The sequence below is a fragment of the Cuculus canorus genome, chromosome 1 (genome assembly GCF_017976375.1).
Source record: "Cuculus canorus isolate bCucCan1 chromosome 1, bCucCan1.pri, whole genome shotgun sequence".
Taxonomy (NCBI): Eukaryota; Metazoa; Chordata; class Aves; order Cuculiformes; family Cuculidae; genus Cuculus; species Cuculus canorus.
This window is the reverse complement of record NC_071401.1, coordinates 122,690,425-122,716,570: the sequence shown is the minus strand read 5'-3', so window position 1 is coordinate 122,716,570 and position 26,146 is coordinate 122,690,425. Positions and strand designations below refer to the sequence as shown.

The 26,146-nt window shown below is 42.3% G+C and overlaps 1 protein-coding gene across 1 annotated transcript; it reads right to left on the bottom strand.

Annotated features, from left to right (window-relative positions):
* Positions 1-266: 266 nt before the first annotated feature.
* MAB21L3 (mab-21 like 3) lies at positions 267-24,866 on the bottom strand. The gene is made up of 8 exons (XM_054086483.1): positions 24,839-24,866; positions 16,527-16,635; positions 13,517-13,657; positions 11,359-11,430; positions 8,561-8,852; positions 5,267-5,448; positions 4,284-4,478; positions 267-1,448 (listed from the first exon to the last, which is right to left on the bottom strand). Exons 2-8 carry the CDS (start codon positions 16,572-16,574, stop codon positions 1,215-1,217), a joined length of 1,164 nt encoding a protein of 387 aa, XP_053942458.1. The 5' UTR covers positions 16,575-16,635; positions 24,839-24,866; the 3' UTR covers positions 267-1,214.
* Between the last annotated feature and the right edge of the window lie 1,280 nt (positions 24,867-26,146).

Below are 26,146 nucleotides of genomic sequence, written 5' to 3'. Positions count from 1 at the left end.
TAAAGATCCACGGTTAGAACACAACTCAACACAAGGGGGAGATGCTCTGCCACGGATGGTCATTTTGCAAACCATCCACTTCAGCAGTTCCCTGGAGTATGGGCTCTGAGTCCTCTCTGCCACCTCCCTGGGCAAAGGAGATACTTATTTACCTTCCTGTGCAGGTGTAAGGAGAGAAAAAAAACCCAACCAAACAAAAAACCAAAAACCAAACCACTTTGGTTTATTTTCAGTGATTTAATAACATTAAAACCAACATCCTTTATACTCATCATAGAACTCTGTTCTTATGAAGCATTAAAACTGATTTTCTTTTTAAACATCCATAATATTAAAAGCACTGGGGGGTTTGAAGCTAACAGCTTTTGAAGAATATTCTCCTGTACACCACCCAAATACACGTGTGCTAACAGTGAGGGAAAGACCTGCTCCTCCTCCAGCCTGCTGGATGGACCCAGGGGTGGGAGCAAGGTCTGCTCTGGCAAAGCCCCCTGGTTGTATGGCACTAGCACAAATGGCAAAGGCAAACATGAAGAAAACATATTTGAAGTAACTGGGAGGAAAAATGTAAGTGAGGGAGAAAAAAATGAGGAGGCAGCAAAAACCAACATTCCTCCTCTTCCTTCCCTTGAGCTATTCAACACTAGCGGCATGGTTATCTTCGTACTGGAACAGGATCCTGTTTAATTGGAGATGGAGGCATAGAAGTGCCTCTGAGAGAGCTTCAGTACGCTTTGCAAATATTCCTTTGCTCTTCTGCAGAGCTGGCCTGTGAGGTAAACAGGGAATTAAAGATGTTGTCCTTGTGAGAAGGGGGGAGGCAGCAGCAATATGTGTTAGGTTACACAGCAGGTAGGCAGCAGAGCGAGACTTCTCTGCACCATCTTTCTGCTTAGATGTTGCAAGACTAGAGACAGAGAATAAGGCAGTTGCCTGTTCTGACTGACACAGAAAGTTGGGTTTCACTGGCTGTAGCTTCCAGGCAGGCTGTCACTGTCAAAAGCAAATTAGATCAGCTGGGCATCAAGCGATACCTCCCATCAGTTTTCACCACCCGCTGCTGCCAGCTTGACACTTCTTTTTCACGCTGCATGTGCCAACTGTCTTACAAAGCCAGCTGCAACATCTACTGGAAGGACATGAAGAACAGCCACAGGTCGGGAGAGGAGGTGAGGGATTGGCTCAGGGTTGGGGTACTGAGGCTTTCTCCTGCCTTAGTCCAGGCAGAAGACAGGGTTCTCCAAGAAGACTGCAAGCTTGCTGGCCACCAAGTCCAGGTCACTGGTGTTGGCATATTTGAGCAGATTGGTGTTCTTGACAAAGTAATGCTTGAGGAAATGCTGGCTTACACACTTGTGCAGCTTCTGCACCAGCCTCAGAAAGGCTTCAGGGAAGCAGCGCCAATCCTTGGTGCGTGGGTATTTTTCACACGTCCAGAATAGCACTGTCTGCAAGGAGCAGATGGGAGAGAAGAAGTGTTAGAGGTTCTGTTGAGGGCTCACACAGATTACTAAGGCAGATCTAGTGCCGGTAAATGGCTGACAGCCTTGGAAATCAGAGAGACCTGCACTGCTACCTCCCTGTGTTAACATTTCTGTAATGGAGGTATCACAATTAAAGCGTCCTCTGGGGATCAGGCAGAGCAACTCTGATGTGCCTGGTGAGGATGTCTCCCCAGAGGAGCCTCTCTCAATTGAATGGGCCAGGAGCCCAAGGAAAATATTCTTGCTAAAATAGTCTTAGTCTATTTGCCATCCTCCAGCAGGAGCCTCTAGAAAAGCCAGGCATTTTAGTCTGTAGAAAATGTCCTGTTATACAAGCGTAGAAGCCAGTAGGTGCAAGGAGACAGAGAAGAATAATCAGAATAACTTATTTATTAAATATATAAATTTGTTAGCTTCAGCTGTATTTGTGCTGAAGATGTGCACAGATCTGCATCTCAAACACACTGAGATTCCAAACAACAATTGCAGGTGCAAGGCATGCTTTCTGGTCAAGTGCAGCCTTTTTTTACCTGACACATGATACTTATAGTGTGTGCTATGTCATATTGCCCTAGGTTTATTTTATGTGATTTCATATTCGAGAAATCCATAGTTAAATTAAGAAAATGCATATGATTTTTGCTCTTACAGTATAATTTTTATGCTGCCCACGTTGTATATCTCAGACTTCCCCATGACTGAGGAAAATTTTCTCAAGGTACTTAGACTTACTATACAAAAAAGCCATACTGAACATCTTGGTCAACTTGAAATCAGTTTTTAAAGCACAAAGTCACCCATCTTTGGTTCAAGAATTCTGCTGAGTTCATTACTGTCCTCTGAGCCCCAATTTTATTTTCCAAATTCAGCCATGTGAAAAGAGACCCACAGACACTGTAAGATGTGGCCTTCAACTCCTCTGTTTATTCAGAGGTAGAATTTCACCAAAATAAGACACACACTTCTGGATTGACTGGCTTGGGTTTTTCCTCCAATAGGCCTTACAACAGTTGTATTGCTGACAATCTTCTTCTCAGACAGCTTTTCAAATGTAAATAATTTTTTGTTCACAGCTGCAATAAGCACAGAGACATTTTTTTAATGTTGCCAGGGAACAAAAGGTATAGGGAGGAATCCAAGCTGTAATTCTGTGAGAGCTACTCTTTGGAGACTTGCAAGGCAGTTACCTTTCATCACACTAAAACTACCTCAGCAAGATCCATGGACAGAAGTTGCAATGAAGTTTCTAGAGGCAAGGAATATAGCACTGCTTTTCCAGTCATGTGATAAATAAGTGATCTGTCCCCAACATTTACTGGACCATTCCTAACTGCCAGCTGCCTACTGAAGGCATAGATTTGGCTTCTAAAGCGTACCTAGGTCTTTTAGACCTAGTGATCTTGAGTTTAATTCCTGTGGAGGTAATCATAATGAGTACATTTACTAAGTCCTCTAAGGCTTTCACAGCTTCTGAGGGAAAGGATTTTCTCTGTCATAGAGGGGCTTTTCATGTGGACTCCTGTTTAATAATAGTTTTTAGATACCTCTAACAGGGGAAAACTGATAATGGGAAGAAGACTAACACTGAGCCTCTGCTCAACTGCTAGCTTATCTGCCAGCTGATTCTCTTTCTTGTTTTTCTTTACTTTTCTTTTTATTTCATGTAAGTAATGTTGAGGCATTTCTTCTGTCTGGTAAACCAATCCTCTCTTGTACTAAAAGCATGAAATACAGTTGCAGTAAAGCACTGAAGAGCTTATAAAGAGCTTTTTATTTTGATTAAGAGTCCATGCAACATGCACCACTTCTTCAGCCAGAAAAGGAGATCATTATGGTTTTCCACTTTCTCCTGCCTATGACAGTTTTCCCATCAGATTATTCATATAGGCAGTAAGAAATTTTGCATTCTCCTAAACTATAATCTGTTCATTAACTCTTTTTTTGATGCTATCTTGACTTAGATTAGTCCCATGACTATAATAGCACACAATGGTCTCAACCTTTTCTTTGGGAGAAATCTTGGCTTTGCATCTGATTTTGGACACAAAAGATCAGTAACTACTGGGGAAGCCTGATGGCTTGAGCCTGCAAGGCGGGAGAGGGTGACAGGTCCAGGAGGACGGAGGCCCAGAAAACAGGACTGCCCTACTGTGTGGTGAATGATGCTGCTTGTGGTCCATAAGTATTTGCAGCTGTGAGATGTAGGGACACAGTCATAGCAGAGCCTTCTATCTCTCCTTCACAAATGTTGTTTGCATCCGTCTTGAACCCTGAAGTACATGCAGGAAGGATGCTACCAACTCTTTACCTCTTTCTTCCCTTCCCATCCCAGGTGAAATTACACGAGACCTGTCAGTTTGCATCTCATTCATGAAATAATACCTAAGAGAATTTTGTTCAGTGCACATCCACAAAGACAAATGCACATATTTCCTCCAGAACAGTTATATGGATATGGATGGCTGGGGTAGTCAAAAAGCAGGACATAACTGTGCAGTTAAAGACAGTATTACAATGCCTGTGTGAAGCCAAAACAGAGCAGGGATCTCAACTCTAACGCTATTTACATTGCTGCAATAATAATGTTCCTGAAGGCTTTAGTTTCTTGTTGAAGTTTGGAATATATATTTACTGAACTTCTTGCCATTGTAAAGCAATGAAATCATACACAAGTTTTGACAGTTATCTTAAAAGTTATACAGATGCTACAGTGATTTGTACCGTGACATTTTGACATTACTGGACAGAATCCTCTGCAACAGATACTGAGACTGTTTCTTAGTATGTCACAATGCCTACCTGAAGATGATAGGCTGTGATGACAGGCTTATTTCCAGCACACCAGACATCTTCCTTCATCTGCCTCATGACCCTGAAGCATTTCAAGCGACAACCACCATCTTCATCAAGCCCTTCCATGAGTATATGCTCAGCACGGGAGAAGCACAGCTGCCAGTGATAACTGGACCGGGCCAAAAGGTCAAAACCAAGCAGCTGTGCACAAAATAGGAAGTGTGACAGCAGATTAGTGGCAACTTTCTCTGAGCAACCCAGAGAGATGTTACAAAAAGGATGTGTGACATCACTCAAAGTGTATTTTAAACAGGGTTTACACAGGCAGCAAACATGTATCATGCTCCCCTCCTTAGTCAAATGATAGAGCAATTGGTTGTGTTTCGTCATGTGCTGATAACAGTTACTCCACAGAGAACCAGCTCTAGAGCCACCAGGAGTACTGGCAGTGCTACTAAAGCAGAGGCACAGCTCTGCAGGCACTTTGCCACAGAGCATGAGAGAGGAGTTGTGCATGAGAGGGGAGTAGGGCTGCAAGGTGTAACTGGACTTGGAGGAACGTGGCAGCTGGGGCAAGCTGGAGTGTCAGAATCCAGCCATGACCTTCATAGGATTAGGCTGGAAGAAAAACTGCAAGGTAGTGGCCCGTTTGCAAAAGGTTTAAATGAAGCAGGGCAGAACAGCAAGAATGATGGACATGAGCACTGAGCTACACTGGCAGAGCTGTGTGTGAGAGACTCATGCAATAAACTGTTAACTCAGTTTTTCTTCCGTAGGATTCAGCACTGCATAGAGGGTGTGTGTTGGGGGGGGGGAGGTGGAAATCCCAATGAAATCTGACAGAATACTTTGAAACATCATTTTTCTAGAGATTACACCTTCCAACCACACTGTTGCCTGCCATGCAGTCCTTCAGTTTTGAAGCCACTGTCAGGCACTTTTGAGGTAAATTCCAGCACAGTGTTAATAGTGCTTTTTACACTATTCACCTTCATGCGCTGCACTATTTCCTGGCAAGGCCAACGCTTCAGGCAACGAGGCCACCGGGCTTTCTCAGGCCAGCATGTCGGAATTTCCACAGCAGGGACCAGCTCCACCTCAACCTGGGATTCTGATGTCTCCACAGCCACTCGGACCACTGAGCTGAAGCTCTCTAGCACTGTCACTTTACCTGCAAAGGAATGGCAAGAGAAGATAATAGAGGAAAAGGTCCTTTTCCAGAAGCCAAACAAAGGGCTGTCTAGGGCCTTGCAGTTCTATTGTGCTATCTTAGCATTTTCTCTTCTGTGAAAAAATTATCATGATAATTTACCCTGGGGAATGAGAACAGAAAGAAAATAAAGGAATCACTAAATTCTCAATTTTACCTTGCTTTTCCTTTCCTCTGTGGGTCCTCTTAAATCCTAAGACCACCTTCTTAAAAACAGAGATAGACAGCTGCTGCAACCTAACATTTCTAATGATCTGGTACAAAGACATCGCTGCATAGTAGAGAGTACCAGATGAACACTTCATATCTAAAGATCTCCATATTCCTTCATGATCAGACCAAACAACTTACCCTTGCTGTCATTCAGAATGTTTTGTGGGGTATCTAAGTTTTGTTTCTGGAGATGCACAGTAAACAATGTTGGAATTTATGGCCTATTGTGCAGGGCAGTCATAATAAGGTAGCAAACGACTTTCCTCACTGGGACTGCTGAGCATCAAAAAGACTTAGTTCTGTGGTGACTTGGAGGAAAGATGTTTCCTCAGTGAAAGCGAGGCTCATCTCCAGGAACAACATGCTGTAAGAGAGCAGAAAGGAATGAATGCTGCAACTGATGGACTTAGTGATATGTGTCCTGTTGGTCCAGATACGTTCATGGAAGAAGTTACTCTCCCTAGCTTTCCCTATCACTCTGGCAGGATCACTGTCCCTTCAACTTTGCCAGCTGAGCCAATTGTGTGATTATGCTTTAATCCACTGAAGTAAAAGACAGAGAAAATTACCATAAACAGGTTGAATAGTAGTGTTTTAAGCCACCTTGTTTTGACTGGCATGGGCTAAGGAGCAATACCCACAAGGAACCCAAACAACAGACTTGAAGAGGCAGTGATGAACACCATCTGCCTTCACAGAGGAAATATCTGTCTGCTTCCAGTGGTAATTTAGCATCTCCTCCAGGAAGCGCAAGGCTGAATTACCTTGCAAAATAGTGGAGTTCATCCCAACCAGAACTTTATAACCCCCAGTAAAATTTGCATGTTATCTCCCTGCTGAGTCAAGCCTGGTGCCGAAACAGGAACTGTATTACTCCCAAGCCCTCAGCAAAGAACCCTAGCAGCTGAAAAGCATTAGAGCAACTGTTATGTCAGCATGTAAATACATTGACAGCATATCCAAAAGAATCACAATTGGGCTACCTATTTTTCCACCAACAAAAAGTGAGACACTTCAAAAACTCTGGTTTTGCTGGTACTCAAAGAATTAAAAAATAGGGAAGCAATGAAATCAGATAACTTTTTCTGTAACTTTAGTTGTCCTGTGGGATGAAGGAAGTTCATTCTTCACAGAAGTGAAGAAAACCTTCTTAATTCATCTTAGCTCATCTCCTCTGTATCAATCTCCTCCCAGCCAGCCTTACCAAAAAGGCATCAGAATCATCAGCTTAAACATCACTCCCTGGGTCTCTTGGAAGTACCTCCTCTGGCTCAGCAATTTGATGTACTGCTGCTAGGCACAATGGCAGGGTTTCACTTCAGCACAATGACTTTCCCGGAAGTAAACCCTCAGATGTAAGCCCATTCCATCTGGTCTTTTCTGTGAGCCTCAATGGCGAAATTTTATTCTCATCAAACTTTTGATTTCTATGACAGCAAATACTTCCTGGAAGAAATGCAACAAGCTAGCTGAGGTTGACTTTAACATAGAATCATAGAATCACTAGGTCGGTACCTTTCCACTACTAAATTATATCTCTGAGCATTTAATCTACCCATCTTTTAAACACCTCCAGGAATAGGTATTCAACCACCTCCCTGAGCAGCCTCTGCAAATGCCTGAGAACCCTTTTGATGAAGAATTTTTTCCTAATGTCCAATCTGAACCTCCCCTGGCATAACTTGAGGCCATTTCCTCTTGCCCTATCACTTGTTACTTGGGAAAAGAGACCAACATCCACCTCTCTACAATCTCCTTTCAGGCAGCTGTAGAGAGCAATAAGGTCTCCTCTCAGCCTCCTTTACTCTACGCTAAAATTCACAACACATTTTTTCACCCATGACTGAAGTTCAGAGTGCAATCAGATGGGTGGAAACAGCCCTTATTTCTCTGGAACACAGAAGACCTGCATCAGGCTGCTGCTGAGTAAAGTCATCCTGAAAAGGATGAGAAGACACACCACAGTCTGGATTTGATATGGCATGATATCTTAATGTGAAAAGAGGGACACAGACCATTTAGCTTGGACCAAGCCAAGTGTTCATTAGCTGATGTCTATAACATGCCTCTAGGATGCTAAGAATTATGCATGAGGATCATTGTTCAGGCAGCATCTTGTTACAGATGTTGCAGCTATGAAGGCATGTTGCATGCACCACCGATTGTGTTATGTCAGCGATCAGCACTTCCAGTATAAATAGCCATGGGAAATAAGCAGCCACACTTTGGATTGCTCACAGAGGAATCTGTGCCACTGCTGAAAGCAAATTTCATGAGTCTAGTTCTACTGAACAGGACTAGCGTAGCCTGGACACTGGGGAAAAGAGCACTTGTTTAACAAACTTGGCTTAAGCAGCAGTTCTCCTATTTAGTTCCCATCACCCCATGCTGGAAGGCTATGGGCAGCTGAAGTTTCTTCAGTGTTATCTGCCCTATACACATCTTCAAGCACTTTCTCCTCTGACTTATGCACCTTCCTTGTACCCAGTTTTCCTATACTATCTTCCTTCATAGTCTAAATAAGTTGCAGGAGCAGTAGTAGAAAAAAAGATTCCCAAACAAATACCTAAACGTTCTGAGAATCTGGGTTGCGTCTTGGGTGATGTTGCTGGAGACCCTACCCGAATTCCTAAGAAAAGAACAACATCTTGGGTATGAAAAGCCCAAGAATTATTTAATTCTATCTCCAACACAGGTCTATGTGAATCACTGCAGTGGGCTACAGGCTCACTGATTTTGGAGGGGTAAATTATTTTTAAGCTTCTGATCACGTGTGCCAAATTGTGTGTGTGTGATGGTTTCCCTCTATCAGTGCAGAAGACAGTCAGATCCCCTTTATACTTGTCCCCACTAAACTCACTGGAGAGGTTACAGGAGACAATCGACTTCTCCACCAGCTCCCGGAAGACAATAAGGACCTTGGCTGGAACAAGATCGCCTTCGATGTTCACATCCGTTTCGTGCCACTGCTGAAGGCTTTTTGAGAACTGCTCCACCTCTAGCCATTGATGCAATTCCTCAGGGTCCCGCACGGAGGAGAGGAGCTTGGCTCCATGCACGGTGTAATAACGCCAGTGCCGTACCTGGCGTTCCCTGTACCCAGCCAGGCCACGCAGAGGGACTGTGATGAGGAATTGGCTGGGTGCTAAGACCTAGGAGAGTGCAAAGAGATTGAGAGAGCAGACAAGGGCAGATCCACGAGCCTGAAGTAGGAAAAAGAGGGTTAAGGATGTAATAGGTAAAATTGTGGGTTTTGGAGAGAAGAAAAAGCCAGGATAAGATGGGAGTACTTGAATATAACCAGGACCTGTTCCATGCCTGTCTGAGGGGTACTTTGAAGGTACACAGACTGAAAGAAAATCATCTGAGAAGGAGACTAATGGAGCAACCGCGGCCCACAGAAGACAAGAACACAGTGACTGATTTGCCACCACAGCTGCCATGCTTTCCCCTATTCCTTGTTACTTCTAGTCTACAATTACATGAGATGTAGTAACCAGCATCTTCCAAGGAGCAGGAAGATGATCTCTGTTTTGAGATCCAGAAAAGAGAAATAAAATAGTGCAAGTTATTATCACAGACTAGTTACTAGAGATAAGCCTAGAGCTCAAAAGTAGCAATAACTGTGGCAAAAAGTGTAGCGTTCTGACCTCTTCTGTAGTCCACTACAGACTACGGTCCATTCATTTCACAAGTGTTTGACTGTCCTTTAAGAGACAGAGATGTGAGGCAAGTAACACGCCTGAGCTTACACACTGCAGTGGCACTTTCTGAAATAAACTGGGTCTTGGCCAGCAATAGTGTATGAAACTGCATCTCCTGCTGAGCAGAAGCCAGAAATGGTGTAAAGATGGAAATAGTAACCAATGGACAACAAATCCTCTAACGGGCTTGTTTGCAAGACAGTAACTAGCCTCACTTCAGGAGTGAACATTTTGCAATAAAGCCAGTGTTGAACCAGTATTTGCAAAGAGACAATAAGGTGACACAAATAACATGAAACCTCCTGCTGGCCCCAAGGCGTAGCCAGATATCTCCAAACAGTAGTTTGGAAGCATCTGGCAACTGTGGCTCCAGGTATTCAGAGAGGGCATTGAAACTTCTTCAGACTTCTACCGTGTTGACCCAGAAGCTATTCAACTCCATTTGCTACCAAGCCTAACTTACATTGGCATTAATAAGGTGAAGCTGCTGCACGAGCAAGATGGAAAGTGACAGCTGTTGCTGCAAGGTGGCTTCCTTGAGGCAAATGAAACACCCTTGTCACTTTCCTGTAGTAATCCAAAACATCATGGTAGTCTTCTTGTAGCTCAGCTGATTTAAAATATTACTGCAGAGATACAGGGGTCCTGAGGGCACTAACAGCCTTTCATGGCCCTGAGCAGTCTTTCTGGAGCTTCTACTCACATTTTCTTGCCATTGGCCTGCAGCTCCCATTTCAGCTCAACGCCAGGCTATGCCATAGGAATGCTGGTCTCCAGCCGTGTGACAGCTATGCCTGTGCCTGGCCACAGACCTTGTTGTCCTACCTGCAGACTGCCTTCTGAGCCTGACCTCAGGCCACTGTGGACTTCTCTGGCAATCAATAGACTGCATCTGACCACAGTTAGTGCCATTGGGCTGATCCTGACCTCAACGACTGCTCCTGGCTTGACTTCAGACCTGCCTTGTAAACACAGACTTGCCCAACTATCCAGACTCTCGGCTGACCCCAGCTGCCACGTTGTCATGCTCACCTCTCAGCTTCCTCTTCCACAGGGAGCAGCTGGTCTTCTCTGCTCCCTGGAAAGATATTTGAAATACCAAAGATGGCCAACAAGAAGCACAGAAATGCAAAGGAAAAACCAGAAATCTCTTCTTTCTTCAAATATAAACCACCTCAAGGCAGAAGGATACTGGAAGGATATTTTGCAGACAAGCTGCCCAGTACAAGTCAGTTTTGTTGGGGCTGAAAAATCCTGTGAGCAGCTCAGGAACAAAGTGTTAGGCTCCAAAAGGAAAAAATACAATGGCTGTCATGCAGTTACTTCTCATTTCACTGCCTCAGCCACATTTGCAGATAAATAGCCATTCCTGCCCATACCAAGATACTGACCTAACACTGGCACTCAACAGATTTTAAAGGGAAGAGCTGCAGGTGTTATATGAGTTCCTTCAAATACAAGTCACAAGGTTCCCCTACTTGCAGCTAACCAGGAAACACCAGAGATCACAAGGCTGGGGATGGTAGTGTAAAATTGGGCAGCTCATTTCCCAGTCTCACACCTATGCTCTGTTGCATGGTGGTCTTATATGCCATATGCAGACCATGGGGCTCAGGAAGTCATGGGATTGAATAAGACCTTCAAATTCTGGGTTGTGTATTTATGGCCCACTATTCTGTATTTAAAAACTTCCTGCTACATTAAAAACCTGCTTGATGTATGCCAGACAAATTAAATACTGCATCACTCTTGTGATCTTGGCCAGGATATGACAGGGAGGGAGAAGCATTAGGTTAGAAACAAGATATTGACACTTTGAGCCAAAAAGCAAGTCTCTTATGAAGACAAAGAAAGAGTGATGGGAGGATTAGGTGGGTGAAGTTGCCTGGAGTGTGTGGAAGGAGGAAGCAGGCATATGGACTGGCAGGGACCAGGTGGCAGGAAGGCTTTGTACCTGGATAGATGGGTGGAATGGGCGCTTCCCCTGAAGCATAGCTGACCACTTGGCCAATAAAGCTGGCTGATCCTGAGAGAAGCAGAAAAGGAAACAAGAAATACACAGAACAGAGAGAAAGCATGTGCCAGGTCATTCATTCACAGAGCAAAGCTGCAAGCTTTCCACAAGTCTATTTGTTAAAGGAAAATCCCCACACCCTCAGCCATGATTACGGAGTTAACCATGCAGCTAAAAATTACAGAGTTAAAAATGCTATTGGGCAGTGCTATGCTACTCATTACCCTGGATGCTAACCTGCTTATTACACCTTACTGAATCCTCCACAGTCCTTGCATCAGTTCTGTACAATTCACAGCAGCAAAAAATGGTGGGCCACAACTAAAACCAAACACTTAAAAGTTTTAAAATACAACATTCAATTTGCCCATCTGAATTTTATTTCATTTTTCTTTAGTGAAAGATTTTGACTTTTTGTTCTCTGGGTTACAGAAAAACATAGAATATCTGAAGACTTTTCTTCTATATCTCCCATCCAGCCCTGCATATTTAGAAGGAGACTTGTATCTTCTCAGCAAATCTAGACCTGCGACTGTGTTAAATTATGTGCTTCTAATCAGAAGCTGAAAGTTCTGCAAAGTTCCATAAATTTAATTGACATAAAAAAGAGATGTTGCAAAATTAAAAGCAGAATAGTTAATATATTGGCTTCCCCTTGACACAAGTCGCCTCTCTGTTGAGTTATGTCAGCAGTGATAATAAAGTTTCTACTGTTTGGAAGCAGAACAGCACAACCCATTAACCCATTCTACAGGAATGTTACTCAGGCCCTCCTAGCATGACTATCACAGATTTGTATCACTGGGTTCAGTTAAGTATGAATTGCAAATCTGCAGCTTTTTAAGAAAATAAATTTTGGGGATTGCTTTTAAGCAAAGGTTGTTTAGACCAGCCTACTATAATACCAAATTACTGCTTAGAATAGAATGCTCTGGTTTTGTTCTGCTTTGTTCTCCAGAACAGGAATTTTACCCTGAACGTAGTCTTGTGAGACTTCATTAGCCAAGCAGGTTTGTTCCAGCACAAGAGGTGGATGGCAGGCTACGGTACTAAGGACCAGGTTTTGACACCATTTTATGTCACTGTTGTCATTCCTACCAGCAAGGCTGGATGCCCTGGCATATGCAAAATTCCAGAATATATATATATATATATATATATATGAATGTTTTCATCCCCAGAGCAATAGCCACCTTTTAGACCGGATGATTATATTCTGCCTCCACTTAGATATCCTTTCAGCATCTTGATGCACACACAGTTCTCTCTTTTCACTGAGAGTTGCAAAAGCTGTTTCATGCTTCTACATGTTTGGTGTGTTTTTATCTGTCACTGACTACAATTTAGTGTAACGATTGGCAGAGCTAGAGAATGTAAACTACTTCAGATGGAAAAGGCAATTTTCATCTAAAGTTGCCACTGCTATGATTATTTCTTATATCCTTACACTAGTTATTCTTGTTTCAAATAGCCACAGAAAATAATGACAGTCTTCTCCTGTCATAGCTAGGATAGAATATTATCATTTTGGTATTTGGTGGTCTAAAATGGGGAGGTATTTAACTTCTCCCATCAATAAGTATGTTTCTTCCCAGTAAAAAGGAAGTTCCAATCTGTTAACAAGAAACCCCATATTTTTCTGAAGGAGTTTTCTAATGTTCATAGCAGAAGAAGGATGTGGGTTGTTTTTTTCCTTTTTTTTTTGTGAATTGAGAGGTTTTCCACCTGTGAAAAATGAGTCAGAGCTCATGAAGGCATGAGCATTTTTCTCTTATGCTACTGCTGTACAAGTTTTTCTTTCTGTCTCCCAAAGAGCTTTGGCTTCTGCTTGCAGATTGACAGCTCTGGCAATAGACTCTCTTTGTAAAAGCAGCAGCTGTAAAATGAGGCTCTGCCTGATTTACCCAGCTCTGTCTGATGCTTCTCTCATTGTAAGATGTCCTTGAGTAAGTCCCTATGACCCAGTCAGTCACTAGAACTTCCACAGTGACGAGTCAACAAATCGTCTGTGTGAGGTACTTGTCCATACAGACACACAATGAAGAAATTACTGACTGCCTACAGCAGCCAGAGAGTATACTAGAGCTCTTCTTCATACCTTAATATTCTCATTGTGAATGCCAGAGTTGGAGATAGCCTGGAATCGCGTGGCCTTATAGCTGATTTCTGCAGTCAGTTGCTGGATGATTTTCTGCACCTCCTCCACTGCTTTGGAAACCTGATAATGTCGCGGTTCCACCTGTTGGTTCCAAGACAAACACTTCATATTACAGGTAACTGTAGTCTTTGTCTCCAGCAGAAAACAGACAATTGACTTAAAGCATCCTGAAACATTTGTGCCTGTGTTGCACTAGGAATAAAACTTATTATTCCCTGTATGTTAAAACCACCTTACCACGACCCACAGCTCTTGCTTGTGAACATTGAAGGACCAGTACTTAAGACTGCTGAATATTAATTGATACTTCCATACCAATATCATTGGATGGAAGAGAGAAGTTAATTTTGTGGATAAATTTGCTATTAACCAGCCACAGTCTCATTTTTTTTCCCATTTTAACGCAGAATACCCAACTATTCCCCTGCATATACTTGCCATTTACAGAGCCCAGATATGTTTAAATCAAAGAGTTGACAAGACTTCAAGAATAAGATACCATCTGCACAAGCATTAAGATGCCTACACAATATGTTGAAAGCATTCATACTATCTCCATATCTGAAGTACAGATGAGAGTCCATTCCTAGATGGTGAGGAGGCATCTTTCTGCAAGGAGTCCCATTTAGAACTGAGTGTTTGTATGGCTTGATGAACAGTCCTTCAGTTCAGGCAGTAGTAGCATGAATATTTACTAAAAATTATTTCAGTGAGAGGTCTGAGTCTTAGAAGAATTGAGATGAAGTAGGGACAACTCATAAAAATACAGATGAAGTTGAACAGATGAACCTTCACATACTGCTAAAGATGAAGAGAGCAGAATGGAATAGTCAAAATCTGAACAAGAATATCCCACAGGAGGAACAAGGAGGAACCATGTTAGTAAAGGACATTTAAATATTTACCAAAGGTTCTTACACATTTACCAAAGTATGGAGGAGATTCAGCCACTGTTAATGATGTTCATGAAAATAGCCTTCTTTACTTATTCATCTAGAATTACCTACGCAGGATGAGATACGAAGACCATTTAATGTGCTTTTTTTTTTTTTTTTTTTTGCATACTAATTCTTTTTCTCATTTGGCTGAAGTTCTTTCTTTAACTTCTTGGTTTTTTCTTTTTCCTCATTATATTCTACTAAATCTCATTGCTTGGAGGCAAGAACAAAATTCAGAACCAGATGAGAGTTTTGAAAGGACTGGATCGGAAAATGAAAACCCACCTGAAGCTAGAACTTCAGCTGGGCTATTTGCAGGCATGAAACAAAAGTGTTTAGATCCATAACAGCTTGGTTAAAGTGAATGATCAAGCATAATTGCCACAGTCAAACATAATTGCTACAGTCTTTCGTTATTATCAAAGATCAAAGCAAAAGAAAACAGAAGCATATGGAAGAAATTTTTTGCAATGAAAGTGGTAAGACCCTGGAATAGGTAATCCAGAGAAATTGTGTATTCCAGGGATGAATAGCTTCATCCCTGGAAGCGTTCAAAGTTAGATTGGATGGGGGTTTGAGCAATAAAACCGATTACAGTTTTATTATGGAAGGAAGCAGGACTGGGATTTACTGGGGACCGTTAAGAACATTTGGGTTTGTTCTAATTTACCCAGTCACATCCATTCCATACACCCTTGAGTCTTTCCTTTGAGTGGCTTAAGGAAGAAAGCTTTGGTATCATACAGATTCATTACACCAGGTGGTTGACTAATTTTCAAAAACAGGCAGCATTTGACAAGCAGAACTGGGGCTGCCTGAAGGTTAAGCAGCCTCACTTGGACAGGAGACTCAGGAGCAAGCAGAAACTAGGAATCCAGCCATGGAAGGCTGCTAGAAAACAGACTTTAGGTAGAACCTAAAATATTGGCAACTATGAGCCTCACTTAACCACGCTCTGCTTCTGTTCCTTGTACTTATGGCTGTCATATGAGCATCTTCCTCCGCATGGCTTCCCTCTGTTCCTTCCTTTGTAGCTCCACTTCATAAATCCTCAGAGAAGGGTTCACTGTTATAGCTCACTGAACAGATTCTCATGGAATGATTTTCCGGTGCACAACACTGCATGGCTGAAAATGAAAGTTCTCACAGAAATGAACCTACTTGTCACCAAAATATTTCCATAGGAAAAACAAACCTTTCTTTACCAGCCTCTTCGTGGTACTAGCATATCTAATCTTTTACAGAAAAGAAAGCTTTAAAGTTTTCCCATTTTTAAATCATTTTTCATTTTCATGTCTTGCATTCTGTTGGTGAAAGCAGACTATAAAATAGGAACTAGCTAAGCTGGTGAAACATGTCAGCATTAAAAAATATTATGGCTCACTTAGAGTTCTTCTGTTTCACTTCATTTTATTCTGTTTCACTTCATTTCATAATAGGGGGAAAAATATGAGTGCTTGAGTATCCCATAAAATAGAAAACACAGTTCCAGCCTGCAAGTGCTAATTAGGCATGTTATTTTAATAATGGTGTATAGAGAAGTATCCTTAGCTGAAGCGACAGATCGATGGGTGAATTTTCACAGTATCTCTCTCTCTCTCCAGGTCTTACATGCATTTTTCTTAGAGGCAATCCCTGGTGTGGGTTCAGTCTTGTTTTTGTCAAGCCAAGACCAACAGACAAGGACAGAGGCAAGGACCTTCCCCTACATTAAGTGCTGGCCACTACAGCTAGTCTGACATCTGGAATTACAGATTGGGAGCAAAAATTCAGGACATCTAAAGAAGAAGAGGACAAGGACCTTGAAAAATTAGGCTGTCAGCCAACATCCCTTGATAACATTCTGCAACAGAAACCTAGAAATCTCATTAGAAATACAGTTCTCAGGAAACTTCACCCAGTGTTGTCTCAGAAATGAAGACAGCAGGCAAGCAACTAACTGTCAAGTTTGGCACCCTTCAGAATCAACACCTACTGTGGGAGACAGAAAATCTGGACAGATAAATCCTTACCTTACTCTGGATGTAGATTTCTACATCTTCATCTGTGAATGGTTTCATGGCAAGACCGTCTTCACTGCTCTCTAAAGTGTGAATTCACTCTTCACTCATTCATGTGCCTCTGGAAGTAAAGAGACACTTGGAGAGAGCTTCTCAGAGCCTTTGTGCCCTGTAAAGCTTAGGTCACCTAACTCCTCTGTGAATAAAGAGGAGGAGAAGAGAGAAGCAAGGAAGCAAGCCTATTTTTTTTTTTTCTGGTCTGAGTTACAATGGTGACATCCAGCTGCTTCAGAAAACTAGCTGCAATTATTATTTTCTAAGTTCAATCATTATTATTCATCATATTACTTTTAAATGGTGGGTCTTGCATGCAGGCACACACCAAAATATCCCAGCTACTTCTCTGTCCCAGGTCAGATCTGGAAATGCCTTTTAGATTGCACTGCAGATTCAGTGCACTCATGCACAGCATTATTATTTTGTGCCACAAGTACTTCTCTGCTTCACTAGCCCTTCACTAAATCATTGCTTAACCACTCTCAGCTATCTCTTGTTGACTTCAATCCACCCACTTTCCATCTGAAACAGCACAAGTATTTTTAAACTCAGATCATTAATTTGGGTTGCAGTCTGCAGCCTCTGCTCCCCTCTCCTCTCCTTATATCTCCTCTCTCTTGCTGGCTGTATTGACAGTAAATATCCTGCAGCCTGTCCCTTCCTGTAGTTTGCTTTGCTTTCTTTACTGTAAACAGACAGAAAGCTGTCTCTTGTTTTTCTGCCAGCAGCTCAGCTAACAACCCCATATAGATAATTCAGAGGGAAAAACAATTGATCAGGTCTCATTGATCCAGTGAGGGTTGGTGGCTTTTAGAAAAAAGGGTACATCAGCACATGGAAGGGAGTGACAGGGTACGGAGATGAGATTCCATGCTGCTAAATGTCCCTTATTAAGGAAGGCACTCTCCACTTTCGAGTAAAATCATTATTTCACCCTGGAAACTGAACTTTGACATCTCTTGACTGATTTATTACCTCCACAGCAGATGGAAAACAACAGCACTAGAGTAGGTACTGTTGTTGCTAGTTATCCTTCATGCTCTCTGTTATTAACAGTCAAAAACTAAGTACATTAATGGAGTACTAATACCTAAAGGATATCTGATCCCCCAGAATCTACAAATAAAACCTTTATGTGTGCCTCTCAGGCATCTGCCTTCGTCTTTTTGCTGAGGGACATGTAGACATTTAATTCTCAAACCAGCTTCCATGGGAGCTGGGAACTGAAAAAGATGAGTCCACCAGTTTTTATGGAACCATACCTCATCCTAGCTCACTTCAAGGCTTACTGGCTATCTTTCAGCACATGTGAGCTCTAGGGAAGCCAGACAAAAGGCAGTGTCTGAAAGAAGGTGAGTGGAACAATAGGTTAGTAAGGGCTTGCAGTGGCAAGTTGGATGGGATTAAGTGAAAGCAGAGTGTGCAAGGGAGAAGAAAGAGCTTTTGAAATAGCCAAATTCTGTTAAAAGTGTATCCCTAAAACATCAATTCCCTTGTGCTCCCTCGGGCAGCTAGCTGTACATGCAGAAGGCGACTCCATTCATTACTTTAATACCCAGAACCTCAGATGTCTATTAGGAAGCAAGGGGAGATGAATGGTCTCACTTTCTTGCACCTTTAAGGTCTCTCATCATGACAGCTGTCCAGAGCCACAGGTGCTGGCAGACAGATGAAGAATGTGGTTTTGGTCATTTTTTCTTGTATACAATAACACGTCTTAGGTTTATAACCCCTTTTGTATTGGGAAGCACTTCTCCAAGTGGGTCTGGATGTCCCCAGCTCCTCCTCCTCATAGTGAGGGAAGGTGGCATAAAGTCTTGGACAAAGACTGTCTTTTTGTTTTATGTTCAAGCATATATAAGTTCAAGTTCAAGTTTATGCTTAAGTCCAAGGATCTGAGCAACAGTTCCTGCCTGCTCCTGCCATCTGAAGAGATCAGATAATTCCCCCTTACCATCACCCTTAGGGAGGTACAAGGGGAGGTGGCCGAGGACAAAGCAACAAGAAACCAAGTATCAAATGTTACATCATACACAGTTTCTTCTCAAATCTGAAAACTCCTTGCTCCAGCTGTAAGAATTTGCTGCTTCATCATCTCCCTGGACTCCAATGAAAAGAAAGAAAGAGAGAAAGAGAGAAAGAGAGAAAGACAGAAAGAGAGAAAGAGAGAAAGAGAGAAAGAGAGAAAGAGAGAAGGAGAGAGAGAAAGAGAGAGAGAGAGAAAGAGAAGGAAAGAAAGAGAAAAAGAGAACAAGAAAGACAGAAAGAGAGAAAGAGAGAAAGAGAGAAAGAGAGACTAAGAAGAGCAGTTTCAAGAATTGGATGCAGGAGATCACTGCAGATGGACAACTTGCATCAAATGCCTATGAATTTTATGATGTTACTTCTAGGATGAGAAGAGTGCTATTTGACTGACAAGAAAATACTGCAACCACTAAAGGCCCTTGCATCAACAGCAAAATGTAGTACAGGTTAGAGTAGCAACAGGCTCTTCCATAAAGGGAAAAGCAGCACGGTGGTATGGGAAACAGCAGCCAATCTCAACCTCACTGAGGCAAATAGACATCACAAGGACTCTCCTTTGTTACATGAGGACCAGATACCACAGGATGTAGGAGAAAAGCAGAGGCAGATGGCCATGTGTGAGAAGGAAATACAACAGAAAAACTTGCATCAGAGGGAGGAAAGGGAAAGGGGAGTGCAGTGAAAAACATCAGCAGAGATGAAAGAGGACATAGATCCAAAGTGGAAAGAATCCAGGCTTCTCCAGTGAGATCTGCTGAACTGGTGCTGTGTTGTTACAGGGAAACATTCATCTCTCTTCAGCGAGTAGTCATTGCTTTTGCAGCTTACCATGTTCAAAGCTCAGTTTTTCTAGCTTGCTTCCCCTGCCTACTTCTGATTAACCACCAGAATTCCAGAAGCAAACTTATGCCCCAGGCTGGTCCTTCTCAGGAAGCATCTATCCTGGTAGTGCTTGTATAGGAAAATAAGACTGCAAATGGAGAAAACCCCAGATGGAACCAATTTCCAAAGGCTAATAAACACAATCTCCTGAGAAAATATTTCCTCTGAACCTATAACAACTTAATGTCCCAGGAATATCAGCACAAGGGAGTGAAGAAAGGTCATTTCTTGTTCTTCACACTTCAAGAAGCTCAGAAGGAACTAACACCCCTCTTGTCACTTAGTCTTTCCTCCTTTCTCCAGAACCAGGAATATTTTGTCCCTTGATTGAGAATATTTGCTTTTTGAGCAGCTCATGCATGGTTAATACCCTCTGAGCAGAGGAGGCCATGGCCTGCCACAGAAACGTCTCTTCACAGACTATCAGCCAGGGTCATAAGTTCCCATCCAGCTCTCCTAAGTGTCAGCGTGATGGCCAAGCCAGCCACAGGCTGAGTAGATGGGAAAAGCTCACAACTGCTTCATGGAGATGAGAAACACCCTGCGGAAGCCAAGCAATGACATAAAAACCCAAAGAGAAAAGGCCTCTTCAATTGTAGTTAGTTCACAATCTACCAGATATTGTGAATCTGAGCCCTGTAAATAGCTTTTGAGCTCCGTTAATTTGAGAAATTAAATTCCCCATGTATACATGTTTCTAAGGAGATTCCCATCCACACTGAGAACGGCTACCTTTCTCATGCCTCTGAATCCTTGTCTTTTCTGTTGATTTTTGGAAGAGGCTTAAGCCCTCATGTTCTGCGCATATTTCTGAGAGTGAAGCTCACCCTCAGACAGTTCTTGCTGAGGGCACTGCAACCTTCCTTCCCTCTTTTGTATCCCTCAGGAGGATATCGTCATCACTTGCACAGCTAGCTGACCACAGACAGTCCTCAAATTCTCTTTGATAAGCATCCATTGATTTACCCAACTATTTTCAAGCATTTTCAAACAACACTTCAATATCTTGGTCTTCTCAAGTCATAGTTACCTTCCTGTGGAATTTCATATGAAATGATTCATCACCTCATTTGTTTTATTTCAGTGCTCACCTCGTAGCACCTTGTAAAGGAGTACAGTTCGTGGCTTATTTCCTTTGTATGGTGTCCTCATTTGCTCATCAGTATTCCAAGAGGATTTAGGGATTTCCCCAGTATCCGAAAAAATACTGAATCTATGATATATCACCTTCATTCATATCTTTGGCAATATCAAGAAGTGAATATGACTGTGGATCTGTGTAACCCACATAAAAGTATTCTGTGAATATATACCTTGAATGGTATTACATAGGCTCTTGTATCTTCTGAAGCTCCCAATTACTGATGCTTTCCATGCTTGCCCAGCTTTCCTTTCTTCACTCTTCAGTTTCATAGATATGATAAATATATTTCAAACTTACCATTGAAAATCACCTGAACTGTGAACTGTATAACAATAAAAAAAGTCACCAACATCATGTAAATAAGAGCAGTATTATCATACTGTATGGGGATTACAGTATTGTGGCCTTTTCTCTTCGGCAATTATTTAGAAACTCCACTCATACAGAACAGAAAGCATGTATTAAAAAGCCTTTACTAAATCATACAAATGAGTCAGTCTAATGTGAATCACCACTTGTGATTCACAGATGATCTGCAGTGGTAACAAATAAGTCCAGTTGAAGATGCTGCCTTCCAGCTGAAATACAACCCTTAACTGGCAGTTGCTAATGATGACCCATCACTTCTTGCTCTAATTACCAGAGGCACTAAGTCTGTTGCATTAACTGAAGCATGTACTTGGGTCAAGAGAGACTACCAAAACAAATCATTCCAGTAGATTTAATAATCTCTGACAGTTCCCTTGCCTTCTTAAACTGTTGCCCCATTTCTCCCCATTAGTGGATTAAGTGACTGTACAAAATGAGTAATTGTAGCTTGTATCCCTTATAACATTTATGCTTTAACAGTCTTTAGTAGTGATGGCTCAGTACGGTTCAGAGTCTCCATTCAGAGGATAATAGCATAACAAAAATCAGGCTTTCTGGGGCACAAGTTCCGTGGATTTATTCGGGCTTTTTTCACGCTGTCTTTTAACAAATAGATACAGGCAAAGGGGATGCTTCAATGACAAAAGCCTGGAATGGACTACAGGGAAAAGAAAGTGCTGCTAATTCACTGTGACAGCATCAGAATCACATGCGGATGCCAAATTGAAATGCTTCTCCAGTCATTCCCACACTTCCCGATCAATAGTCGGCAGGCTCAAAAATGCTCCAAATGCCTGTGCTGCTTGTTCTCGCTGCTGCACATTCTCACATTAGCCTTGGGTCTGCACTTCATATCAAAGAAGTTAAAGTTTTATATCCTTTCTGAACTAAGCATAGCATTGGATCACGTACAGCGGTTTATCAAGCCTGATATCTTTTTTCCACTTGTGGCCAGATCAGACACATCAGAAAAAGGCAGAGAGCTTTTACTAGAAATTACTTCTATCAGTCTGGGAAGACTTTTGAAATCCATAATTATTTACAACCCGAAACTTTTCAGGATGCAACGTAGCATTTCCAAAGAAAGTGATCACTCCATTATCACTAGCTGAGGATGACACTGACCAGGTTCAACTAGCAAATTCACAAGAATCCAATTAGTTTTGCAGCTGCTATTAAGAAGGTTTGCTACCACAGGGTAGCAAACACAAATCACATAAGCAGGGCTTCTAGTATTGCCAAGATCACTGGCACCAAGGGTGGTGAGCTGTTCAGAGAGTCTGGAAATTCCCAAGCTTATAATGCTCATCTTGGAGGGTGACAGAAGGGCAGGAACCTGGGAGCCCTGGCTGCATCAGCTCCCAGGCTCACAAGAGAGCTGACTGAGACGTTGGGCATTTTGGGCGCTAAATAGCTGTATTGTCCTCTGGAAGTTCATTGAAATAGTACAAGTTCAGTACACCATGATTTAAATATAAAATATTTCATTAGACCATTTTCAAGCATCTGCAAAGGACACTTTTCCTCTATCACTATGTTTCACCTATCACAAAAGTACAACAACTAATCTCATTTCAATCAGGATGTCTCACCATCTTGAAAAACTACCTGTGGCCAACTTTCACAAAACAGGAGCCTCTAGCACCTTCATTTATATACCTAAGTAAATACCAAATGCCAAAAAGGAATTACTCAATATCAAGAAGCTCTCACTGATTTAAACACATGGATAGGAGAACGGCATCTGGAGAAAACATGTTTGGCAGAGCACAGTGCAACTAGAAAAACATACAGTGCTGGAAGTCTTGATAGGTGAGAAAAAGCTGCTTCATTTTTTACATCAGCATAGGTTTGCTCAGCTCTTGGTAGTCTGATTATTTTCAGCTATAAAGAAAAAGACTTTAAATATAAGGCACGATAACTCTGGCACAGACAGACCACAGATGAGACTTACAAGAGCCAAACCAAGGAGCACGATTGCAATGATGCTCTGTCTCTGCTAGGGGCTGAATCAGACTGGACCACAGCATTTCCAGGAGCTGGTATTTTTCACGTGGATTCCCTCCAGAGTATAATGTTAGCTTGTATTATTTTTACACTTTGCTGTTATGTCCAAATTGACCCAATCCAGAACTTATTGCTTGAGTCTACAGCAGTTTGAAGCAAATTGGATAAATCACCAGTGCTAAGTGAGAATAGTCACTCCAACACAAACTCACTTGAGAGAGAGAAGACTCACATGTGCTTCATCCAGTGTTTATGTGCTTCATCCAGTGACTGACTGGCGTTCATTTGAGACAGAACTAGAAATAAGGTCTCACATCTATCAGGCCAATGACAGCTATGTACCTGTAAGATCTATTGTTTTCTCTTAATGAAACTAATTATTGGCCTGGTCCTTGGGAGCTACTTCTGAGTGCTGGGAGATATATTTGTATGGGAGGGGAGTGAGATTAAAAAACAACAACAAACAAACAGTGAAAAGCTCAGCAAGAGCTTCAACAACATTAAAGCTGCTGTGGTTTTGTACGATTTTGGTTAGCGGTATAGACAATATACTGTAAAGGCTGCCTGATCAAACTTCTAAGTGTGTCAATGTCACACACACAGGTAAAAGAAATCAGCCCTACAAGTAATAGGCAATCCCCAGAATATGTCAACTTGGACACTGCCTTTTGTTCCAAGGCTAACATAGCATTGATGAGAGAATGGAAAGGAGAAGCTGAAGAAGCAAAATGTACAAAGGAAGAATTTGTCAGTATACCTTTAGGAGTGGCTTGAGAAAAGTGCAGGGAAAGAGCCGGGCAACTGCATGTTTTGGGTGGAAAGAAGGGAGAGGAGGAGAAAATAATTAAAAATCTCTATAGTGCGAGGGCCCTGAGGGAAACATTTGCCATGAGGGAGCAATTACACTACAGACAACGAGAGCAACAGCAGACGCAAGAAAAGAGATGCTCTTTATTAGAAGCACAATACACGTACCACAAAGCTGATCAAGAGATTCAGCAGACAAACTACAGTGAGAACCAGCCTTGTATGAGAGAGAATTTCAACAGAGGCTTCAGTCATGTCTTTTCAGAGAGTTTCTAGACAGATCAGATCACGACCTGCATCGCTACACACTCCAGCTTCAGTCACTGGAAAATGAGTTAACAGTCTCCAGCCCAAGCGGTGCCTGGCAAATATGTACGCTATTCTATGAGCTGGCAACCTGTAAAAGCGTCATCATCAAGAGCAGGCAGCAAAGGAGGAATGCAATTGCACTCTTCAAGAAAACACTTCATCCTCTATCTTAGACCATAAAACTATACACCTTCAAGCTAATTCCTGTAACCAGCTGCCCAGCCCTTTCCACTTTATTGGCTGTTTTGTGCAGTCAAAGTCAAATTGCCAAAGGGAGTGGGTCAATCATTCAAGCTGCATCTGCTCCAGGCAGCAATAGGACACAACGTAGATATTTAGGACTAGAACTAGTTAAATGCAGATTCAGGGCACTGAAAGCAGATGTGGGGGAGAAGAAACAACCCCAGAATAAAAGCACTGCGAGTATGCAGAACAAGTTGCTTGGCCAGGCTAGTGCACCACCACTCTGAGTCGGGAGGAGAAGGGAAGAGGAAATGGAACAGCGTTTACAGCAGCACAGGGTCATTCAGTCCAGTTCCTGCTATCTGGGACAATAAAGACGTCATCTGAGTGAACTTCTACTCCATTCACTGCTCTCTAACAAACCAAAGACTAGCAGAGAAAAAGACCAAATAGCCACAGCTGTAGTTAAAAATCTTAGAACACAGGAGTGGGGGTGAAGGGTTCAAGAAAGCAACAAACTTTGGTGAGAAAAGTGACTTACCCAGAACTGGTGCCAATTTCAGTGATAATTCTCAAAGGTTCTGTCCTAGTCACCACATTGGTAGTGGATGCTTTGGCAGGGCTTGCAGAGGCTTTAGAGGATTTTTTTTCATTTCCTTTAACAAGGTTGATCAAGAGAGGAATTACTCCTACACTGAACAACTTCCTTTATCAATGGTTTTCACTTGCACAAAGCGCCTGCATGCTGCTTATTCTTGTTTCTCTGCTTTTGTTAGAGACCCACAGCGCAGCACAGCTCCACCATGACATTAGCAAAAGTGTCATCTTGTCCTGGCACGGCTGGTAAGCAGAGCAGCTGGAAGACAGGTTAAGGACCAGAATCATAGAATCACCAGGTTGGAAAGGACCCACTGGATCATCGAATCCAACCATTCCTAACACTCCCTTAAACCATGTCCCTAAGCACTTCATCCACCCATTCTTTAAACACCTCCAGGGAAAGCGACTCCACCACCTCCCTGGGCAGCCTGTTCCAGTGCCTGATGACTCTTTCCGTGAAATTTTTTTTTATGATATACAGCCTGAACCTCCCCTGGCAGAGCTTCAAGTCTCAGACTTCAAGATGCAGCATCTGACAGATAACAATAATGCTAGAAGAATAACAAATAAACCCTCCTTCACATAACACCACTCCAGCTTTGGGATCTGGTTCATGCCTCAAGCCATAGCTGAATCAAAATACAGCTGAACTGGATTTTGAATTGTATCTGAACCTGCAAAATTCCAAGTAATCCTGTCTGCATGGATCAGTCAGCCTTCCTCATGACATTCCCCACTGCAGTTTTGCGAAGCTATGACATGGACTATACCAAGTGCAAAGAAATGAACAAAATCACCCACTTAGAGCTGCAGAACAGATTGCCACATTGTCATATCTTAGATAACTTTTAGTAGAAGTTTGGAAGGGAAAATGAGATCCAAAGGAATGCTACAATTGTTCTGGTGCCATCTTACCTCCTCCCTCCACAAGATGGAAGCAAATCTGATCAGTTGTGTCTTTGTCATCTTTACTAGAAAAAGAGTCATCCACGAACCACTTTTCAAGAATGAGATTAGATTGTGTGCTGTTACTAAGTTTGATCAGTAAGAAGTTGAGGTTTCCCCCTCCTCCCTGCAGCAAGGATTGTTCATTGAAGGTGCTCTTAAGTAATAGGTGAAGATTAGAGACTTTTAGTTGCCAAGATGGAGAGAATTTGACCACAAGTACTTGTCCTGTCTATGTAACCAACAAGATACAAGATGACAATGCTGGAAAAGGCAGAGCAGAGTCTAGAAGTGCACTACTTGG

Excerpts from the sequence above, each read along its gene's own strand:
- MAB21L3 (XM_054086483.1), bottom strand. The coding sequence starts at position 16,574 with ATGAAACCATTCACAGATGAAGATGTAGAAATCTACATCCAGAGTAAG. Across the intron at positions 4,479-5,266 it reads AAATAGTGCAGCGCATGAAG|CTGCTTGGTTTTGACCTTTT; the intron begins GTGAATAGTGTA and ends TTTTGTGCACAG. Across the intron at positions 1,449-4,283 it reads TCACAGCCTATCATCTTCAG|ACAGTGCTATTCTGGACGTG; the intron begins GTAGGCATTGTG and ends TGCTCCTTGCAG.